The following is a 17,917-nucleotide window of genomic DNA, read 5'->3' on the forward strand; positions in this document are numbered from 1 at the left end:
GGAAAGACTCCCTTTTAACAGGAAGAAACCTTGAGCAGAACCAGCTCATATGGAGGGACCCATCTGTTGAAGGCCAGCCGGGTAGAAACAGAGAAGATAGAGAGAAAAGAAGAGCAGGAGAAACAAGATAAACAAACTTTTGTCATAGATACATACATCAAGCGGAAGGAAACATGTAGGGTCTAGCAATATAACACAAAGCTGATGATCTGTGACAGTTTGTGAGTATAACAGGAATTATGGGCAGGTTGGTGAATTGTTCATCTAGGTAGGAGTGGACAACTGGAGGAGGCCATGATGACTGGGGCAGATGCAGTTTATGGAGCTCCACAGGTCTGATACACAGACTCCAGACCATGAAGACTGGGCTGGTTGATGAGGCCACGGCAGAAGATGTAGCTTAGAACTCCACAGGTCAGATATTCAGCACTCCAGACCAGAGACCCTCATAAGAAGATGGAAGGGGAGGGGAGGGAGACACAGCAGTTAGTAATAGAAAATAAATGATAAGAGATTAGAGGACATGAGCTTGGTGCCAGAGAAGAGAGAGTAGAGGACATGTCCTCAGTGCATCGTCCCCCTGCAGCCTAGGCCTATAGCAGCATAACTAAGGGATGGTTAAGTCCAGTCCTAACTATAAGCTTTGTCAAAAAGGAAAGTCTTAAGCCTGACCTTAAACGTAGAGACTGTATCTGCCTCCCGAACCCAGACTGGGAGCTGGTTCCACAGGAGCAGAACCTGATAGCTGAAGGCTCTACCGAACCACAAGGTTGATAGGGTAGAAGCAGCTCAAACAGATAAAAAGACCCAAGGCCATTAAGACACTTAAAATCAATCCTGAAAAGCACAGGAAGCCAATGCTTAAAATGGTGCGATTAGTCATTGAAATTGATTATTTATCTGCATGATAACACCATTACTGAACCACCGTCTATCTGTGTGTGTGCCAGGGGTCCAGAATACTGATGCAGTGTGGTACCAGTGTTTGACAGCCCCACTCAGCGACGACCAGAAGAAACAGCTCCAGGAGATTTACAGCATCTCACAGCAGAGGAGGAGCACTGCCGCCAAGGGCCAGTGGTGAGAGGCAACCCGAGAATGGAGAGGGGGGAAGAGTTTGTTGAGAGCAGGGGAGGAAGTTCAGTTAGAGACTTCATCTAATTGGTACATTGGCCCTGGGGCTTGTTCTGTCACAGTTTCCATAGTTTGAAACTTTCCAGCACACTATTCCACACACAGCATCAGGACCAGCGGACATCATTGCAGATTACAGAGAGTAGGAAGTTACATGGAAGAAAGCATATTAGGGCGGAGGAAACAGGCCTACTTCTGCATTATCCTGTCAAAAGACAGTGTCATTCTCAGATCACCCAAAACTTAAGGGCGATCGTTTAGTTTCTTCCCTCTGTGACTGTCTGCTCTGAGGCTTTGTAGCTGACATCTAGCAACAGCACAACCAGAATAGTCTTTTAAAACATACTGTGTTATTCAGTCTTGAACTCATCTCAACCCTGTTGTGGTTTCAGAGCACTGACAAGACCGCAGAATCAGAGGAGAGAGTCAAAGAAGTGGGAGCACAAAGAAGAAAGAAGTTGGTCTGAGCTGACCTGAAGTGGATTTCAGTCCAGTCTGAATGTTCTCAGACCAGATCAGACCATATCAGGCTTAACGGATCCCACCACAACCAGGTCCCAGGGAATGATCGGAACGCGACGGAGTGAAGGGGCTGGATTGGTAACACAGGAGTTGGGGACTGTATAGGGCCCCTACTGGAATATTCCTTTCACCAGGACTGGGCTGCTGGCCTGTGTGTGTGTGTGTGTGTGTGTGTGTGTGTGTGTGTGTGTGTGTGTGTGTGTGTGTGTGTGTGTGTGTGCGTGTGTGCGTGTGTGCTGACTCCAGAGAAAGGTCTGCATTATAAATATAAATGTTCTTGACCAGCAAAATGTATTTTTTTTGTATGGTGCAGTCCTTTGGTCTGTGACTAGGTAACGTTGTTTGTGTGTGTGTGTCTGAGAAACTGTAAAACATAAAAAAACACATCAAAGCGTGTGTTTGTACTGTAAGCCCTTTGTTTCGTTTCTCTATAGCCGAACACATCATCTCATGAAGCGAGGGCCTACGCTGAGAAAGAAGAGCCCCATTTCTGTCAGGGTGCCTTGTATAAAGACTGTGAACGGACAATGTCAGAGGCCTCCGGCTGTAACGTCACATACATGCAATTGGGAGAGGGATCTCGGGAAAAGCAGTTATTTGTCGTTCTGTTTGTCCCTGGGTTTTGTTTTTGTAACTTTTTTCAGGACTAATTTAAGAAAATCATAAAAGTTCATGTAACATTTCTCTTGAGTTTTTCTTCAATTTCTTCGTACTTGTACTATACAAAATCTTACAACAATGCTTTTGTGAGCATATTGTCACCTTGTTAATGTGTGAACAAAAGTACTCTTTTTATTTTCTGTAAGAAACTACTAATGGAAACCAAGGGCTGTCTCGAAGGTGGGAAAAGGTACATTACCATTTCTGTCAGGCGAAACCATTAACAGCTTAGGGGATATAGTAGGGAAATGTATACTACCTGAATTTTTATGAAATATAACCCAGAGGCTAACTTGTATTTGGGAAGAAATATTTTACATTTGTTTATGACACAACCTACCGACCAATTGCTACCTTGAAGCCATATTAAAAAAAAAAAAAAAAAAAAAAAAATATGACAACAATATTAATAGTAATATAATATATTCAGTCCCAACACTGTAACATGGAAATTAAATTAAATGAATGAAATAGTGCTACTGTAACACACAAGCTAATGGAGATATCAAAAACAACAACAACAAAAGTAAGCTACTAGAAATAATAACTTCAGTTGTGTTTGTTTCAGCTTGTTTTTTGGACATGCCATAACCTGGATGCCTGAGAATCTTAACAGACAAGCTAATGGAGACCAACTGCTGCATTGGCAAAGCCTTAAAAAATAGAACAGAATACCTTCATTACAAACAGTTTCTTTCTCTCTACAAAAATATTAATTCACAGTGGTGCCTCCAAAGAAAAGATAATTTAAAAAAGGAAAAAGTATTTTACGATTGAAAAGTTTTTATACTTCTGTAATTACCCTTGCGTGGTAACGTAGGTGAAAGGACACCCAAAAAGCAATGCTGTACTTTAGTTTGATGGAGACTTTCAGTTCCCATATTGTAGATCTTTCCCATGCAGCCACCTTTCTCGCCTCATTTTTCCTATGCAGGTTGGTATTCAGTGTTAGTCCTGTTGTAGTGCTCCTACTCCTTGTCCCTGTGTAAAAGTTTGTGCAAGAAAACAAAGAGTAGTTGAGAGGAACTATCCTGGGTGGAAGGATGTGTGTTGTTGACAGCTAGTTTTTCACCTGTATTGGTATTTACTCCCATCCTCCGGGTTTTTGGTCATGAAGCACTACAGAAAATTCACTCAGCAGTTGCAGACTCTATTCCACCACCCCTCACCCTCTCTTTGTCTGTCTTTCAATCGCCCCCTTCCTCTCACTCTGGGCTGGCTTTGTAACGGTTCTTCCTGCACGTGAGTGACACTTGGTGGTTGGGAGATGTTTTTTGGCTGACATATCTAGGTCAAATGTAGATGCTACTGCAGCAGTAACAAGCAACCCCATACCGGAGGACTGTGTGAAATGCACTGGATATAAATGTATATGCGAAAGATCCCATATTCACGGCATCAGACAATTGAGAAGAATAATTTGCTTAATGCATTTCACTCATATGAGCATGACAGAAATACATGTCATTTAGGAGATATGGCTGCTTCCCTTTGTACAAGTCAATGATATCATGGTCAACTGCAGGTAAGCATTCCAATGTCCACCCCGAGAGGCACATAGGCCTCCTCTTGGCATGACCTGCCAAAATTTGTAAGAAAATTAAATAAAGATTACCTAATAGTTCCTCCCACCTCCAAAGACATGCTCGTTAGGCTGATTGGTGACTCTAAATTAATCTTAGGTGTGCATGTGAGTGTGAATGGTTGTATGTCTTAGTGTTAGCCCTGCGATAGGCTGGCGACTTGTCCAGGGTGTACCCCGCCTCTCGCCCAATGCCAGCTGGGATAGGCTCCAGCAACTCCCGCGACCCTAGTGTAGGATTAAGCGGTAGGGAAGATGAGATTACTTAACAGATGAAGCAAATTTCTGATGGGATTCACCAAGAGATGTTTCTGTTTAAGCCTCAACTTCCCTCCAGTCCCTTCATACTGAAGAAATCCTGTTGCCATGTGTAAATATTTTTTGATTGACAGACGACATTCAGACGCATTTCGAGAACAGCAGAATGGTAAATGTAGTTTTTCTGTTTAGCCTGAACTTCCTACCTAACCAAAGGTTTCCTGTTGGGGCAAATTGTGGATTCAGGACTACGATACTTGCCTGCCAATATGTTAAAAAATTAAGCAGCCGTTTAAAACTAAACAATTATGACCAGCATGTAGAAGGTACATCCTTGCTAGAGGATTAGCAGGTAGATCTGCATGAGTGTGGGGCAAGAGGTTTTGCATTTCACAAGGTCCTGAACGTAACTTAAAAGGGTGGCACAGTACATCATTGCACCAGTGGATAAGCACAGAGAGGCCAAGCAGGTTTAGCGCACCCTGCTGAAGGCCTGGGTGGAAGCAGACACTTCTGGCTGTGCCACCTCTATTAACCATCCAGTTTCAGGGGATGAACCATCTCGTGACGGTTAGCAGTTGGCCGTCCTAAGGTAACTTCCACTACGCCACGTGTGAGAGCAGTCCCAGTGACTCAAATTGCTCCACGGCTGCTCCGTCAACCAGCTGATCTGACACCAGACACGCGGTGGAACAGACAACAACCGCAGGTCAGCGTTCTACTGTTCACCCCAAGGCCTGTGGAGGCACGTTGGCCACATGAGCACGAAAAAAAGTTTAAAAATTCCCATCAGCGTCTCCCTGATGGTCTAGTGGCTAGGATTCGGTGCTCTCACCACCGCGGCCCGGGTTCGATTCCCGGTCAGGGAAATGTCTGTTGGCATTCACGGTGGAAATTTAACGTAGCTCAGCCATCTTGGACATACCTGAACTGCTGGGTTGGTTGTGTTGGAACCTCCCTCCAACAGCAGTGAATGGGACTCCTTCCTTGTGTATTTTGTGAAGTCCATAAATGCGCGGGGTAGCCAAAAGCTGTACAAATCTAAAGGAAGTACAAAACTTTACGCTCTACTGAGCGCTAGCACAGCCGCAAAATCCCAACACTCAGTGTACCACACAGTCTCGCATTGCAACCATGCATTGGCCGGGAATCGAACCCGGGTCAACTGCTTGGCAAGCAGCTATGCTATCCACTATACCACCAATGCCCTCATGACCTGCCAAAAATGGTGAGAAAATTAAACAAAAATGACATGACAGGACAAGTAGTCGCCCGCCTCAACGACTGCTTAAGTGTCAAACCGTTAATGGACACTAGTATTGCCAGTTTCTAGCTGTTAACAGAGACAAGTCACGTAAGTTTCAGATGGGTTTCACGCACAGATGTTTCTATTTAAACCTCAATTTCCCTCCTGTCCCTTCATACTGAAGGCGTCCTGTTGCCATTCGTAAACGTTTTTGATTGACTGACGACCTTCAGACACATTTTGAGAACGGCAGAATGGTAATGGTAGTTTTTCTGTGTAGCCAGAACTCAATCCTACCTCACGGTTTCCTGTTGGGGAAACTTGTGGATTCAAGACTACCATGCAGGTAGGTCTGCGTGACTCTATGGCAAGAGGTTTTGCATTTCATACAGTCCTGAACGCACCAAAGAGGGTGGCACAGTACACATCATTGCACCTGTGGATACGCACGGAGAGGCCAAGCAGGTTTAGCGCACCCTGCTGAAGGCCTGGGTGGAAGCAGACCCTTCCGGCTGTGCCTCCTCTATTGGCCACCCAGTTTCAGGGGATGAACCATCTCGTGACGGTTAGCAGTTGGCCATCCTACGGTAACTTCCACTATGCCACGTGTGAGAGCAGTCCCAGTGACTCAAATTGCTCCACGGCTGCTCCGTCAACCAGCTGATCTGACACCAGACACGCGGTGGAACAGACAACAACTGCAGGTCAGCGTTCTACTGTCCACCCCAAGGCCTGTGGAGGCACGTTGGCCACATGAGCACGAAAAAAAGTTTAAAAATTCCCATCAGCGTCTCCCTGATGGTCTAGTGGCTAGGATTCGGCGCTCTCACCGCCGCGGCCCGGGTTCGATTCCCGGTCAGGGAATTGTCTGTTGGCATTCACGGTGGAAATTTAACGTAGCTCAGCCATCTTGGACATACCTGAACTGCTGGGTTGGTTGTGTTGGAACCTCCCTCCAACAGCAGTGAATGGGACTCCTTCCTTGTGTATTTTGTGAAGTCCATAAATGCGCGGGGTAGCCAAAAGCTGTACAAATCTAAAGGAAGTACAAGACTTTACGCTCTACTGAGCGCTAGCACAGCCGCAAAATCCCAACACTCAGTGCACCACACATTCGCACATTGCAACCATGCATTGGCCGGGAATCGAACCCGGGTCAACTGCTTGGGAAGCAGCTATGCTATCCACTATACCACCAATGCCCTCATGACCTGCCAAAAATGGTGAGAAAATTAAACAAAAATGACATGACAGGACAAGTAGTCGCCCGCCTCAATGACTGCTTAAGTGTCAAACCGTTAATGGACACTAGTATTGCCAGTTTCTAGCTGTTAACAGAGACAAGTCACGTAAGTTTCAGATGGGTTTCACGCACAGATGTTTCTATTTAAACCTCAATTTCCCTCCTGTCCCTTCATACTGAAGGCGTCCTGTTGCCATTCGTAAACGTTTTTGATTGACTGACGACCTTCAGACACATTTTGAGAACGGCAGAATGGTAATGGTAGTTTTTCTGTGTAGCCAGAACTCAATTCTACCTCACGGTTTCCTGTTGGGGAAACTTGTGGATTCAAGACTACCATGCAGGTAGGTCTGCGTGACTCTATGGCAAGAGGTTTTGCATTTCATACAGTCCTGAACGCACCAAAGAGGGTGGCACAGTACACATCATTGCACCTGTGGATACGCACGGAGAGGCCAAGCAGGTTTAGCGCACCTGCTGAAGGCCTGGGTGGAAGCAGACCCTTCTGGCTGTGCCTCCTCTATTGGCCACCCAGTTGCCTCAACGACTGCTTAAGTGTCAAACCGTTAATGGACACTAGTATTGCCAGTTTCTAGCTGTTAACAGAGACAAGTCACGTAAGTTTCAGATGGGTTTCACGCACAGATGTTTCTATTTAAACCTCAATTTCCCTCCTGTCCCTTCATACTGAAGGCGTCCTGTTGCCATTCGTAAACGTTTTTGATTGACTGACGACCTTCAGACACATTTTGAGAACGGCAGAATGGTAATGGTATTTTTCTGTGTAGCCAGAACTCAATCCTACCTCACGGTTTCCTGTTGGGGAAACTTGTGGATTCAAGACTACCATGCACACTCAAATTGCTCCACGGCTGCTCCGTCAACCAGCTGATCTGACACCAGACACGCGGTGGAACAGACAACAACTGCAGGTCAGCGTTCTACTGTCTACCCCAAGGCCTGTGGAGGCACGTTGGCCACATGAGCACGAAAAAAAGTTTAAAAATTCTCATCAGCGTCTCCCTGATGGTCTAGTGGCTAGGATTCGGCGCTCTCACCGCCGCGGCCCGGGTTCGATTCCCGGTCAGGGAAATGTCTGTTGGCATTCACGGTGGAAATTTAACGTAGCTCAGCCATCTTGGACATACCTGAACTGCTGGGTTGGTTGTGTTGGAACCTCCCTCCAACAGCAGTGAATGGGACTCCTTCCTTGTGTATTTTGTGAAGTCCATAAATGCGCGGGGTAGCCAAAAGCTGTACAAATCTAAAGGAAGTACAAGACTTTACGCTCTACTGAGCGCTAGCACAGCCGCAAAATCCCAACACTCAGTGCACCACACAGTCTCGCATTGCAACCATGCATTGGCCGGGAATCGAACCCGGGTCAACTGCTTGGCAAGCAGCTATGCCATCCACTATACCACCAATGCCCTCATGACCTGCCAAAAATGGTGAGAAAATTAAACAAAAATGACATGACAGGACAAGTAGTCGCCCGCCTCAACGACTGCTTAAGTGTCAAACCGTTAATGGACACTAGTATTGCCAGTTTCTAGCTGTTAACAGAGACAAGTCACGTAAGTTTCAGATGGGTTTCACGCACAGATGTTTCTATTTAAACCTCAATTTTCCTCCTGTCCCTTCATACTGAAGGCGTCCTGTTGCCATTCGTAAACGTTTTTGATTGACTGACGACCTTCAGACACATTTTGAGAACGGCAGAATGGTAATGGTAGTTTTTCTGTGTAGCCAGAACTCAATCCTACCTCACGGTTTCCTGTTGGGGAAACTTGTGGATTCAAGACTACCATGCACACTCAAATTGCTCCACGGCTGCTCCGTCAACCAGCTGATCTGACACCAGACACGCGGTGGAACAGACAACAACTGCAGGTCAGCGTTCTACTGTCCACCCCAAGGCCTGTGGAGGCACGTTGGCCACATGAGCACGAAAAAAAGTTTAAAAATTCCCATCAGCGTCTCCCTGATGGTCTAGTGGCTAGGATTCGGTGCTCTCACCGCCGCGGCCCGGGTTCGTTTCCCGGTCAGGGAAATGTCTGTTGGCATTCACGGTGGAAATTTAACGTAGCTCAACCATCTTGGACATACCTGAACTGCTGGGTTGGTTGTGTTGGAACCTCCCTCCAACAGCAGTGAATGGGACTCCTTCCTTGTGTATTTTGTGAAGTCCATAAATGCGTGGGGTAGCCAAAAGCTGTACAAATCTAAAGGAAGTACAAGACTTTACGCTCTACTGAGCGCTAGCACAGCCGCAAAATCCCAACACTCAGTGCACCACACAGTCTCGCATTGCAACCATGCATTGGCCGGGAATCGAACCCGGGTCAACTGCTTGGGAAGCAGCTATGCTATCCACTATACCACCAATGCCCTCATGACCTGCCAAAAATGGTGAGAAAATTAAACAAAAATGACATGACAGGACAAGTAGTCGCCCGCCTCAACGACTGCTTAAGTGTCAAACCGTTAATGGACACTAGTATTGCCAGTTTCTAGCTGTTAACAGAGACAAGTCACGTAAGTTTCAGATGGGTTTCACGCACAGATGTTTCTATTTAAACCTCAATTTTCCTCCTGTCCCTTCATACTGAAGGCGTCCTTTTGCCATTCGTAAACGTTTTTGATTGACTGACGACCTTCAGACACATTTTGAGAACGGCAGAATGGTAATGGTAGTTTTTCTGTGTAGCCAGCACTCAATCCTACCTCACGGTTTCCTGTTGGGGAAACTTGTGGATTCAAGACTACCATGCAGGTAGGTCTGCGTGACTCTATGGCAAGAGGTTTTGCATTTCATACAGTCCTGAACGCACCAAAGAGGGTGGCACAGTACACATCATTGCACCTGTGGATACGCACGGAGAGGCCAAGCAGGTTTAGCGCACCCTGCTGAAGGCCTGGGTGGAAGCAGACCCTTCCGGCTGTGCCTCCTCTATTGGTCACCCAGTTTCAGGGGATGAACCATCTCGTGACGGTTAGCAGTTGGCCATCCTACGGTAACTTCCACTACGCCACGTGTGAGAGCAGTCCCAGTGACTCAAATCGCTCCACGGCTGCTCCGTCAACCAGCTGATCTGACACCAGACACGCGGTGGAACAGACAACAACTGCAGGTCAGCGTTCTACTGTCCACCCCAAGGCCTGTGGAGGCACGTTGGCCACATGAGCACGAAAAAAAGTTTAAAAATTCCCATCAGCGTCTCCCTGATGGTCTAGTGGCTAGGATTCGGTGCTCTCACCGCCGCGGGCCGGGTTCGATTCCCGGTCAGGGAAATGTCTGTTGGCATTCACGGTGGAAATTTAACGTAGCTCAGCCATCTTGGACATACCTGAACTGCTGGGTTGGTTGTGTTGGAACCTCCCTCCAACAGCAGTGAATGGGACTCCTTCCTTGTGTATTTTGTGAAGTCCATAAATGCGCGGGGTAGCCAAAAGCTGTACAAATCTAAAGGAAGTACAAGACTTTACGCTCTACTGAGCGCTAGCACAGCCGCAAAATCCCAACACTCAGTGCACCACACAGTCTCGCATTGCAACCATGCATTGGCCGGGAATCGAACCCGGGTCAACTGCTTGGCAAGCAGCTATGCTATCCACTATACCACCAATGCCCTCATGACCTGCCAAAAATGGTGAGAAAATTAAACAAAAATGACATGACAGGACAAGTAGTCGCCCGCCTCAACGACTGCTTAAGTGTCAAACCGTTAATGGACACTAGTATTGCCAGTTTCTAGCTGTTAACAGAGACAAGTCACGTAAGTTTCAGATGGGTTTCACGCACAGATGTTTCTATTTAAACCTCAATTTTCCTCCTGTCCCTTCATACTGAAGGCGTCCTGTTGCCATTCGTAAACGTTTTTGATTGACTGACGACCTTCAGACACATTTTGAGAACGGCAGAATGGTAATGGTAGTTTTTTCTGTGTAGCCAGCACTCAATCCTACCTCACGGTTTCCTGTTGGGGAAACTTGTGGATTCAAGACTACCATGCAGGTAGGTCTGCGTGACTCTATGGCAAGAGGTTTTGCATTTCATACAGTCCTGAACGCACCAAAGAGGGTGGCACAGTACACATCATTGCACCTGTGGATACGCACGGAGAGGCCAAGCAGGTTTAGCGCACCCTGCTGAAGGCCTGGGTGGAAGCAGACCCTTCTGGCTGTGCCTCCTCTATTGGCCACCCAGTTGCCTCAACGACTGCTTAAGTGTCAAACCGTTAATGGACACTAGTATTGCCAGTTTCTAGCTGTTAACAGAGACAAGTCACGTAAGTTTCAGATGGGTTTCACGCACAGATGTTTCTATTTAAACCTCAATTTCCCTCCTGTCCCTTCATACTGAAGGCGTCCTGTTGCCATTCGTAAACGTTTTTGATTGACTGACGACCTTCAGACACATTTTGAGAACGGCAGAATGGTAATGGTAGTTTTTCTGTGTAGCCAGAACTCAATCCTACCTCACGGTTTCCTGTTGGGGAAACTTGTGGATTCAAGACTACCATGCACACTCAAATTGCTCCACGGCTGCTCCGTCAACCAGCTGATCTGACACCAGACACGCGGTGGAACAGACAACAACTGCAGGTCAGCGTTCTACTGTCTACCCCAAGGCCTGTGGAGGCACGTTGGCCACATGAGCACGAAAAAAGTTTAAAAATTCTCATCAGCGTCTCCCTGATGGTCTAGTGGCTAGGATTCGGTGCTCTCACCGCCGCGGCCCGGGTTCGATTCCCGGTCAGGGAAATGTCTGTTGGCATTCACGGTGGAAATTTAACGTAGCTCAGCCATCTTGGGCATACCTGAACTGCTGGGTTGGTTGTGTTGGAACCTCCCTCCAACAGCAGTGAATGGGACTCCTTCCTTGTGTATTTTGTGAAGTCCATAAATGCGCGGGGTAGCCAAAAGCTGTACAAATCTAAAGGAAGTACAAGACTTTACGCTCTACTGAGCGCTAGCACAGCCGCAAAATCCCTACACTCAGTGCACCACACATTCGCACATTGCAACCATGCATTGGCCGGGAATCGAACCCGGGTCAACTGCTTGGGAAGCAGCTATGCTATCCACTATACCACCAATGCCCTCATGACCTGCCAAAAATGGTGAGAAAATTAAACAAAAATGACATGACAGGACAAGTAGTCGCCCGCCTCAACGACTGCTTAAGTGTCAAACCGTTAATGGACACTAGTATTGCCAGTTTCTAGCTGTTAACAGAGACAAGTCACGTAAATTTCAGATGGGTTTCACGCACAGATGTTTCTATTTAAACCTCAATTTCCCTCCTGTCCCTTCATACTGAAGGCGTCCTGTTGCCATTCGTAAACGTTTTTGATTGACTGACGACCTTCAGACACATTTTGAGAACGGCAGAATGGTAATGGTAGTTTTTCTGTGTAGCCAGAACTCAATCCTACCTCACGGTTTCCTGTTGGGGAAACTTGTGGATTCAAGACTACCATGCAGGTAGGTCTGCGTGACTCTATGGCAAGAGGTTTTGCATTTCATACAGTTCTGAACGCACCAAAGAGGGTGGCACAGTACACATCATTGCACCTGTGGATACGCACGGAGAGGCCAAGCAGGTTTAGCGCACCCTGCTGAAGGCCTGGGTGGAAGCAGACTCTTCTGGCTGTGCCTCCTCTATTGGCCACCCAGTTTCAGGGGATGAACCATCTCGTGACGGTTAGCAGTTGGCCGTCCTACGGTAACTTCCACTACGCCACGTGTGAGAGCAGTCCCAGTGACTCAAATCGCTCCACGGCTGCTCCGTCAACCAGCTGATCTGACACCAGACACGCGGTGGAGCAGACAACAACCGCAGGTCAGCGTTCTACTGTCCACCCCAAGGCCTGTGGAGGCACGTTGGCCACATGAGCACAAAAAAAGTTTAAAAATTCCTGTCAGCGTCTCCCTGATGGTCTAGTGGCTAGGATTCGGCGCTCTCACCGCCGCGGGCCGGGTTCGATTCCCGGTCAGGGAAATGTCTGTTGGCATTCACGGTGGAAATTTAACGTAGCTCAGCCATCTTGGGCATACCTGAACTGCTGGGTTGGTTGTGTTGGAACCTCCCTCCAACAGCAGTGAATGGGACTCCTTCCTTGTGTATTTTGTGAAGTCCATAAATGCGCGGGATAGCCAAAAGCTGTACAAATCTAAAGGAAGTACAAGACTTTACGCTCTACTGAGCGCTAGCACAGCCGCAAAATCCCAACACTCAGTGCACCACACAGTCTCGCATTGCAACCATGCATTGGCCGGGAATCGAACCCGGGTCAACTGCTTGGCAAGCAGCTATGCTATCCACTATACCACCAATGCCCTCATGACCTGCCAAAAATGGTGAGAAAATTAAACAAAAATGACATGACAGGACAAGTAGTCGCCCGCCTCAACGACTGCTTAAGTGTCAAACCGTTAATGGACACTAGTATTGCCAGTTTCTAGCTGTTAACAGAGACAAGTCACGTAAGTTTCAGATGGGTTTCACGCACAGATGTTTCTATTTAAACCTCAATTTCCCTCCTGTCCCTTCATACTGAAGGCGTCCTGTTGCCATTCGTAAACGTTTTTGATTGACTGACGACCTTCAGACACATTTTGAGAACGGCAGAATGGTAATGGTAGTTTTTCTGTGTAGCCAGAACTCAATCCTACCTCACGGTTTCCTGTTGGGGAAACTTGTGGATTCAAGACTACCATGCACACTCAAATTGCTCCACGGCTGCTCCGTCAACCAGCTGATCTGACACCAGACACGCGGTGGAACAGACAACAACTGCAGGTCAGCGTTCTACTGTCCACCCCAAGGCCTGTGGAGGCACGTTGGCCACATGAGCACGAAAAAAAGTTTAAAAATTCCCATCAGCGTCTCCCTGATGGTCTAGTGGCTAGGATTCGGCGCTCTCACCGCCGCGGCCCGGGTTCGTTTCCCGGTCAGGGAAATGTCTGTTGGCATTCACGGTGGAAATTTAACGTAGCTCAACCATCTTGGACATACCTGAACTGCTGGGTTGGTTGTGTTGGAACCTCCCTCCAACAGCAGTGAATGGGACTCCTTCCTTGTGTATTTTGTGAAGTCCATAAATGCGCGGGGTAGCCAAAAGCTGTACAAATCTAAAGGAAGTACAAGACTTTACGCTCTACTGAGCGCTAGCACAGCCGCAAATCCCAACACTCAGTGCACCACACAGTCTCGCATTGCAACCATGCATTGGCCGGGAATCGAACCCGGGTCAACTGCTTGGCAAGCAGCTATGCTATCCACTATACCACCAATGCCCTCATGACCTGCCAAAAATGTGAGAAAATTAAACAAAAATGACATGACAGGACAAGTAGTCGCCCGCCTCAACGACTGCTTAAGTGTCAAACCGTTAATGGACACTAGTATTGCCAGTTTCTAGCTGTTAACAGAGACAAGTCACGTAAGTTTCAGATGGGTTTCACGCACAGATGTTTCTATTTAAACCTCAATTTCCCTCCTGTCCCTTCATACTGAAGGCGTCCTGTTGCCATTCGTAAACGTTTTTGATTGACTGACGACCTTCAGACACATTTTGAGAACGGCAGAATGGTAATGGTAGTTTTTTCTGTGTAGCCAGAACTCAATCCTACCTCACGGTTTCCTGTTGGGGAAACTTGTGGATTCAAGACTACCATGCAGGTAGGTCTGCGTGACTCTATGGCAAGAGGTTTTGCATTTCATACAGTCCTGAACGCACCAAAGAGGGTGGCACAGTACACATCATTGCACCTGTGGATACGCACGGAGAGGCCAAGCAGGTTTAGCGCACCCTGCTGAAGGCCTGGGTGGAAGCAGACCCTTCCAGCTGTCCCTCCTGTCCCTTCATACTGAAGGCGTCCTGTTGCCATTCGTAAACGTTTTTGATTGACTGACGACCTTCAGACACATTTTGAGAACGGCAGAATGGTAATGGTAGTTTTTCTGTGTAGCCAGAACTCAATCCTACCTCACGGTTTCCTGTTGGGGAAACTTGTGGATTCAAGACTACCATGCAGGTAGGTCTGCGTGACTCTATGGCAAGAGGTTTTGCATTTCATACAGTCCTGAACGCACCAAAGAGGGTGGCACAGTACACATCATTGCACCTGTGGATACGCACGGAGAGGCCAAGCAGGTTTAGCGCACCCTGCTGAAGGCCTGGGTGGAAGCAGACCCTTCCGGCTGTGCAGCAGCCTATTGGCCACCCAGTTTCAGGGGATGAACCATCTCGTGACGGTTAGCAGTTGGCCATCCTACGGTAACTTCCACTACGCCACGTGTGAGAGCAGTCCCAGTGACTCAAATTGCTCCACGGCTGCTCCGTCAACCAGCTGATCTGACACCAGACACGCGGTGGAACAGACAACAACTGCAGGTCAGCGTTCTACTGTCCACCCCAAGGCCTGTGGAGGCACGTTGGCCACATGAGCACGAAAAAAAGTTTAAAAATTCCCATCAGTGTCTCCCTGATGGTCTAGTGGCTAGGATTCGGCGCTCTCACCGCCGCGGCCCGGGTTCGATTCCCGGTCAGGGAAATGTCTGTTGGCATTCACGGTGGAAATTTAACGTAGCTCAGCCATCTTGGACATACCTGAACTGCTGGGTTGGTTGTGTTGGAACCTCCCTCCAACAGCAGTGAATGGGACTCCTTCCTTGTGTATTTTGTGAAGTCCATAAATGCGCGGGGTAGCCAAAAGCTGTACAAATCTAAAGGAAGTACAAGACTTTACGCTCTACTGAGCGCTAGCACAGCCGCAAAATCCCAACACTCAGTGCACCACACAGTCTCGCATTGCAACCATGCATTGGCCGGGAATCGAACCCGGGTCAACTGCTTGGGAAGCAGCTATGCTATCCACTATACCACCAATGCCCTCATGACCTGCCGAAAATGGTGAGAAAATTAAACAAAAATGACATGACAGGAGAAGTAGTCGCCCGCCTCAACGACTGCTTAAGTGTCAAACCGTTAATGGACACTAGTATTGCCAGTTTCTAGTGGTTAACAGAGACAAGTCACGTAAGTTTCAGATGGGTTTCACGCACGGATGTTTCTATTTAAACCTCAACTTCCCTCCTGTCCCTTCATACTGAAGGCGTCCTGTTGCCATTCGTAAACGTTTGTGATTGACTGACGACTTTCAGACGTAGTTTGAGAACGGCAGAATGGTGATGGTAGTTTTTCTGTGTAGCCAGAACTCAATCCTACCTCTTAGTTTTCTGTTGGGGAAAATTGCGGATTCAGGACTACCAGTCTTCCCTGCCAATGTGTGTAAAATAATCTTAGTTATCCTGAATAAACCCAAAGTTGTGTGTTTGGACAGGTCTCATGAACGACTCCAGTGCTCCTCCATATAGCCATTAGGTGTGATAGGTGACCGTTTTGTTGGTACCAGGCAGCAACCACCGGGGCTGAGCGATGAAGCCCATGTGGAAGTGCAAGAAATTGCAGTTCACTGAGTATGCCGGTTGCATAAGGTTAGATTAGATTAGATTTACGATAGGGGCAGTTTATGATGTGATGCCATCTCCCCAGAACCTAAACCAGTGGCTAGGGGAGGATGCTTCCTCCCCACTTTGTTCTTGTGCATGTACGCTCAGCCACATTTTGTCAGGTTGTAGGGTTAGTCTCTCCCAAGGGAGATACACCTGGCGCCACAACCAGGTTTTGAAATGCTTAGCAGCTGCAATTGAGGAAAAACGGATTGAAGCAAATTACTCAGCTGCTAGAAAGGAGAATAAGCATATTATGTTTGTTCAGGAGGGAGATAAGGTGAGAGTCCAGATCAGCGAGGCGCAGGCATAATGTAGGGCAGCTAAGTGTGGGCGGAGCTGAAGACCGACCTTGATGGCGCACTGAACGTTCCACAACAGATAGCCGTGACCCTTGTAAGACCAGACGTGCTGTTGTGGTCTGAGAAAGCAAGGATAGTGTATTTTCCGGAGTTAACTGTCCCGTGGGAAGACAGAGTTGAAGAGGCGAATGAGCGCAAGAGAGACAGATATGCGGAGTTTGCATCGGAAGCGTAGCAACGAGGCTGGAGTACCCATGTGTGCCCAGTGGAGTTCGGCTGCCGTGGATTTGTAGCGAAATCCATTCATTCAATCCATTGCTCTCCTGTGTGAGTTGGGCATTCGCGGAAAAGAACAAAGGGTTGCCGTAAAGAATATGTTCCTGGCAGCGGAGCGAGCGAGTCAGTGGTTGTGGCTACGGAAGAAGCATGCTAGCTGGGGAGCATGCTAAAGGTAAGGCTAGTTATGTACTAACATTAGGTAGCAGCTGTAGTTAGATTAATCTTATCTGTCGGTTGAAAGGCACATGGTGGCGTGGTAGCTGCATTAAGAGGGGTGACTCCGGGACGCTGGAGCTCACTGTTAAGCCTTCTTGAGGTGTCGTGGCCTAACTTAACGAAACATCGGTGAAGGGAGGTGCCCACTTGAAAACCCCAATGATGTGCGGCACACTGCACACTGCCTACTGCTGCTAGTTAGGCTCGTTTGCTGGTGTTTGCTTGTGTGTAACTTCTGATCTTTGCAGTGTTTGAAGCATAGTTGCCTGTCCCATCATTTCTTACTTACTGCTAGCGGTCAGGCTAATTAGCTGGTGTGTGATAGAACTATTTTGACATACTGTGGATAGGCAAACTTTTTGACATAGGCAGAAGGAAGAGATGCCTGGTCGAGTGTGGTCACATTCTAATCATTTGTTGCTGCTGGTGGCTAGGCTAATTAGCTAGTGTTTTCTAGTGTTTTGTTTCTGTGGCTAGGCTAATTGTATCTCGTTTCTGGCATAGGCAGAAGGAAGAGATGCCTGGTCGAGTGTGGTCACATTTCCATCATCTCTATTACCTACTGCTGGGGGCTAGGTTAGTTAGCAGCTGGCCACTGGTCTGTTGGTTTGTTGTCCAGTTGGACCTGGCTTCTAAAGGAGTTTTGCCTTAGATCATGGTACAAGGGATTGTAACATCTTGTCCTGTGTATTAATGAATACTCAATCTGTAACCATGAAGGAGCTGTGTCATGGGATGGAGATTCCTCCTGTCCGTGATTTTACATTTGTGGCTGACCAGTGTGAGACCTGTAACACTGGCATCATACAAAAATTGTAACATACCGTATGCAGTAATGTCAGTAAGGCATTGCGTGGGTAGTTGTTATTTCAGCAGCTAAATCTGATCAGTGATCAGATTAATTCCTCTTCTGACATGGGTGTCAGTTCCATAAATCCCATTTGAAAGTGTG

General features: G+C 47.5%; 1 protein-coding gene and 18 non-coding genes across 20 annotated transcripts in view; 10 read left to right on the forward strand and 9 right to left on the reverse strand.

The window, feature by feature from the left end:
• ipo8 (importin 8) overlaps positions 1 to 2,339 on the forward strand; it is a 31,149-nt gene extending 28,810 nt beyond the window's left edge. For both annotated transcript variants that reach the window (XM_047575799.1, XM_047575800.1), the window contains exons 24-25: positions 951 to 1,080; positions 1,527 to 2,339. In XM_047575799.1, the coding sequence (XP_047431755.1) occupies positions 951 to 1,080; position 1,527 (131 nt within the window). In that variant the 3' untranslated portion in view covers positions 1,528 to 2,339. The remainder of the gene's footprint in view (positions 1 to 950; positions 1,081 to 1,526) is intronic.
• Positions 2,340 to 4,953: 2,614 nt separating this feature from the next.
• trnae-cuc lies at positions 4,954 to 5,025 on the forward strand. Its single transcript has one exon. It is a non-coding gene; the product is annotated as a tRNA-Glu (tRNA).
• Positions 5,026 to 5,291: 266 nt separating this feature from the next.
• Positions 5,292 to 5,363, reverse strand: trnag-gcc. Its single transcript has one exon. It is a non-coding gene; the product is annotated as a tRNA-Gly (tRNA).
• An 831-nt stretch (positions 5,364 to 6,194) lies between these two features.
• Positions 6,195 to 6,266, forward strand: trnae-cuc. Its single transcript has one exon. It is a non-coding gene; the product is annotated as a tRNA-Glu (tRNA).
• Positions 6,267 to 6,532: 266 nt separating this feature from the next.
• Positions 6,533 to 6,604, reverse strand: trnag-ccc. Its single transcript has one exon. It is a non-coding gene; the product is annotated as a tRNA-Gly (tRNA).
• A 1,061-nt stretch (positions 6,605 to 7,665) lies between these two features.
• trnae-cuc lies at positions 7,666 to 7,737 on the forward strand. The gene has a single exon. It is a non-coding gene; the product is annotated as a tRNA-Glu (tRNA).
• A 266-nt stretch (positions 7,738 to 8,003) lies between these two features.
• trnag-gcc lies at positions 8,004 to 8,075 on the reverse strand. The gene has a single exon. It is a non-coding gene; the product is annotated as a tRNA-Gly (tRNA).
• A 551-nt stretch (positions 8,076 to 8,626) lies between these two features.
• Positions 8,627 to 8,698, forward strand: trnae-cuc. Its single transcript has one exon. It is a non-coding gene; the product is annotated as a tRNA-Glu (tRNA).
• A 266-nt stretch (positions 8,699 to 8,964) lies between these two features.
• On the reverse strand, positions 8,965 to 9,036 carry trnag-ccc. The gene has a single exon. It is a non-coding gene; the product is annotated as a tRNA-Gly (tRNA).
• Positions 9,037 to 9,867: 831 nt separating this feature from the next.
• Positions 9,868 to 9,939, forward strand: trnae-cuc. Its single transcript has one exon. It is a non-coding gene; the product is annotated as a tRNA-Glu (tRNA).
• Positions 9,940 to 10,205: 266 nt separating this feature from the next.
• Positions 10,206 to 10,277, reverse strand: trnag-gcc. Its single transcript has one exon. It is a non-coding gene; the product is annotated as a tRNA-Gly (tRNA).
• A 1,063-nt stretch (positions 10,278 to 11,340) lies between these two features.
• trnae-cuc lies at positions 11,341 to 11,412 on the forward strand. Its single transcript has one exon. It is a non-coding gene; the product is annotated as a tRNA-Glu (tRNA).
• Positions 11,413 to 11,678: 266 nt separating this feature from the next.
• On the reverse strand, positions 11,679 to 11,750 carry trnag-ccc. The gene has a single exon. It is a non-coding gene; the product is annotated as a tRNA-Gly (tRNA).
• An 830-nt stretch (positions 11,751 to 12,580) lies between these two features.
• Positions 12,581 to 12,652, forward strand: trnae-cuc. The gene has a single exon. It is a non-coding gene; the product is annotated as a tRNA-Glu (tRNA).
• Positions 12,653 to 12,918: 266 nt separating this feature from the next.
• On the reverse strand, positions 12,919 to 12,990 carry trnag-gcc. The gene has a single exon. It is a non-coding gene; the product is annotated as a tRNA-Gly (tRNA).
• A 551-nt stretch (positions 12,991 to 13,541) lies between these two features.
• trnae-cuc lies at positions 13,542 to 13,613 on the forward strand. Its single transcript has one exon. It is a non-coding gene; the product is annotated as a tRNA-Glu (tRNA).
• A 265-nt stretch (positions 13,614 to 13,878) lies between these two features.
• trnag-gcc lies at positions 13,879 to 13,950 on the reverse strand. The gene has a single exon. It is a non-coding gene; the product is annotated as a tRNA-Gly (tRNA).
• Positions 13,951 to 15,138: 1,188 nt separating this feature from the next.
• Positions 15,139 to 15,210, forward strand: trnae-cuc. Its single transcript has one exon. It is a non-coding gene; the product is annotated as a tRNA-Glu (tRNA).
• Positions 15,211 to 15,476: 266 nt separating this feature from the next.
• Positions 15,477 to 15,548, reverse strand: trnag-ccc. Its single transcript has one exon. It is a non-coding gene; the product is annotated as a tRNA-Gly (tRNA).
• Between the last annotated feature and the right edge of the window lie 2,369 nt (positions 15,549 to 17,917).

This window comes from Mugil cephalus, chromosome 22, assembly GCF_022458985.1.
Source record: "Mugil cephalus isolate CIBA_MC_2020 chromosome 22, CIBA_Mcephalus_1.1, whole genome shotgun sequence".
Classification (NCBI taxonomy): Eukaryota; Metazoa; Chordata; class Actinopteri; order Mugiliformes; family Mugilidae; genus Mugil; species Mugil cephalus.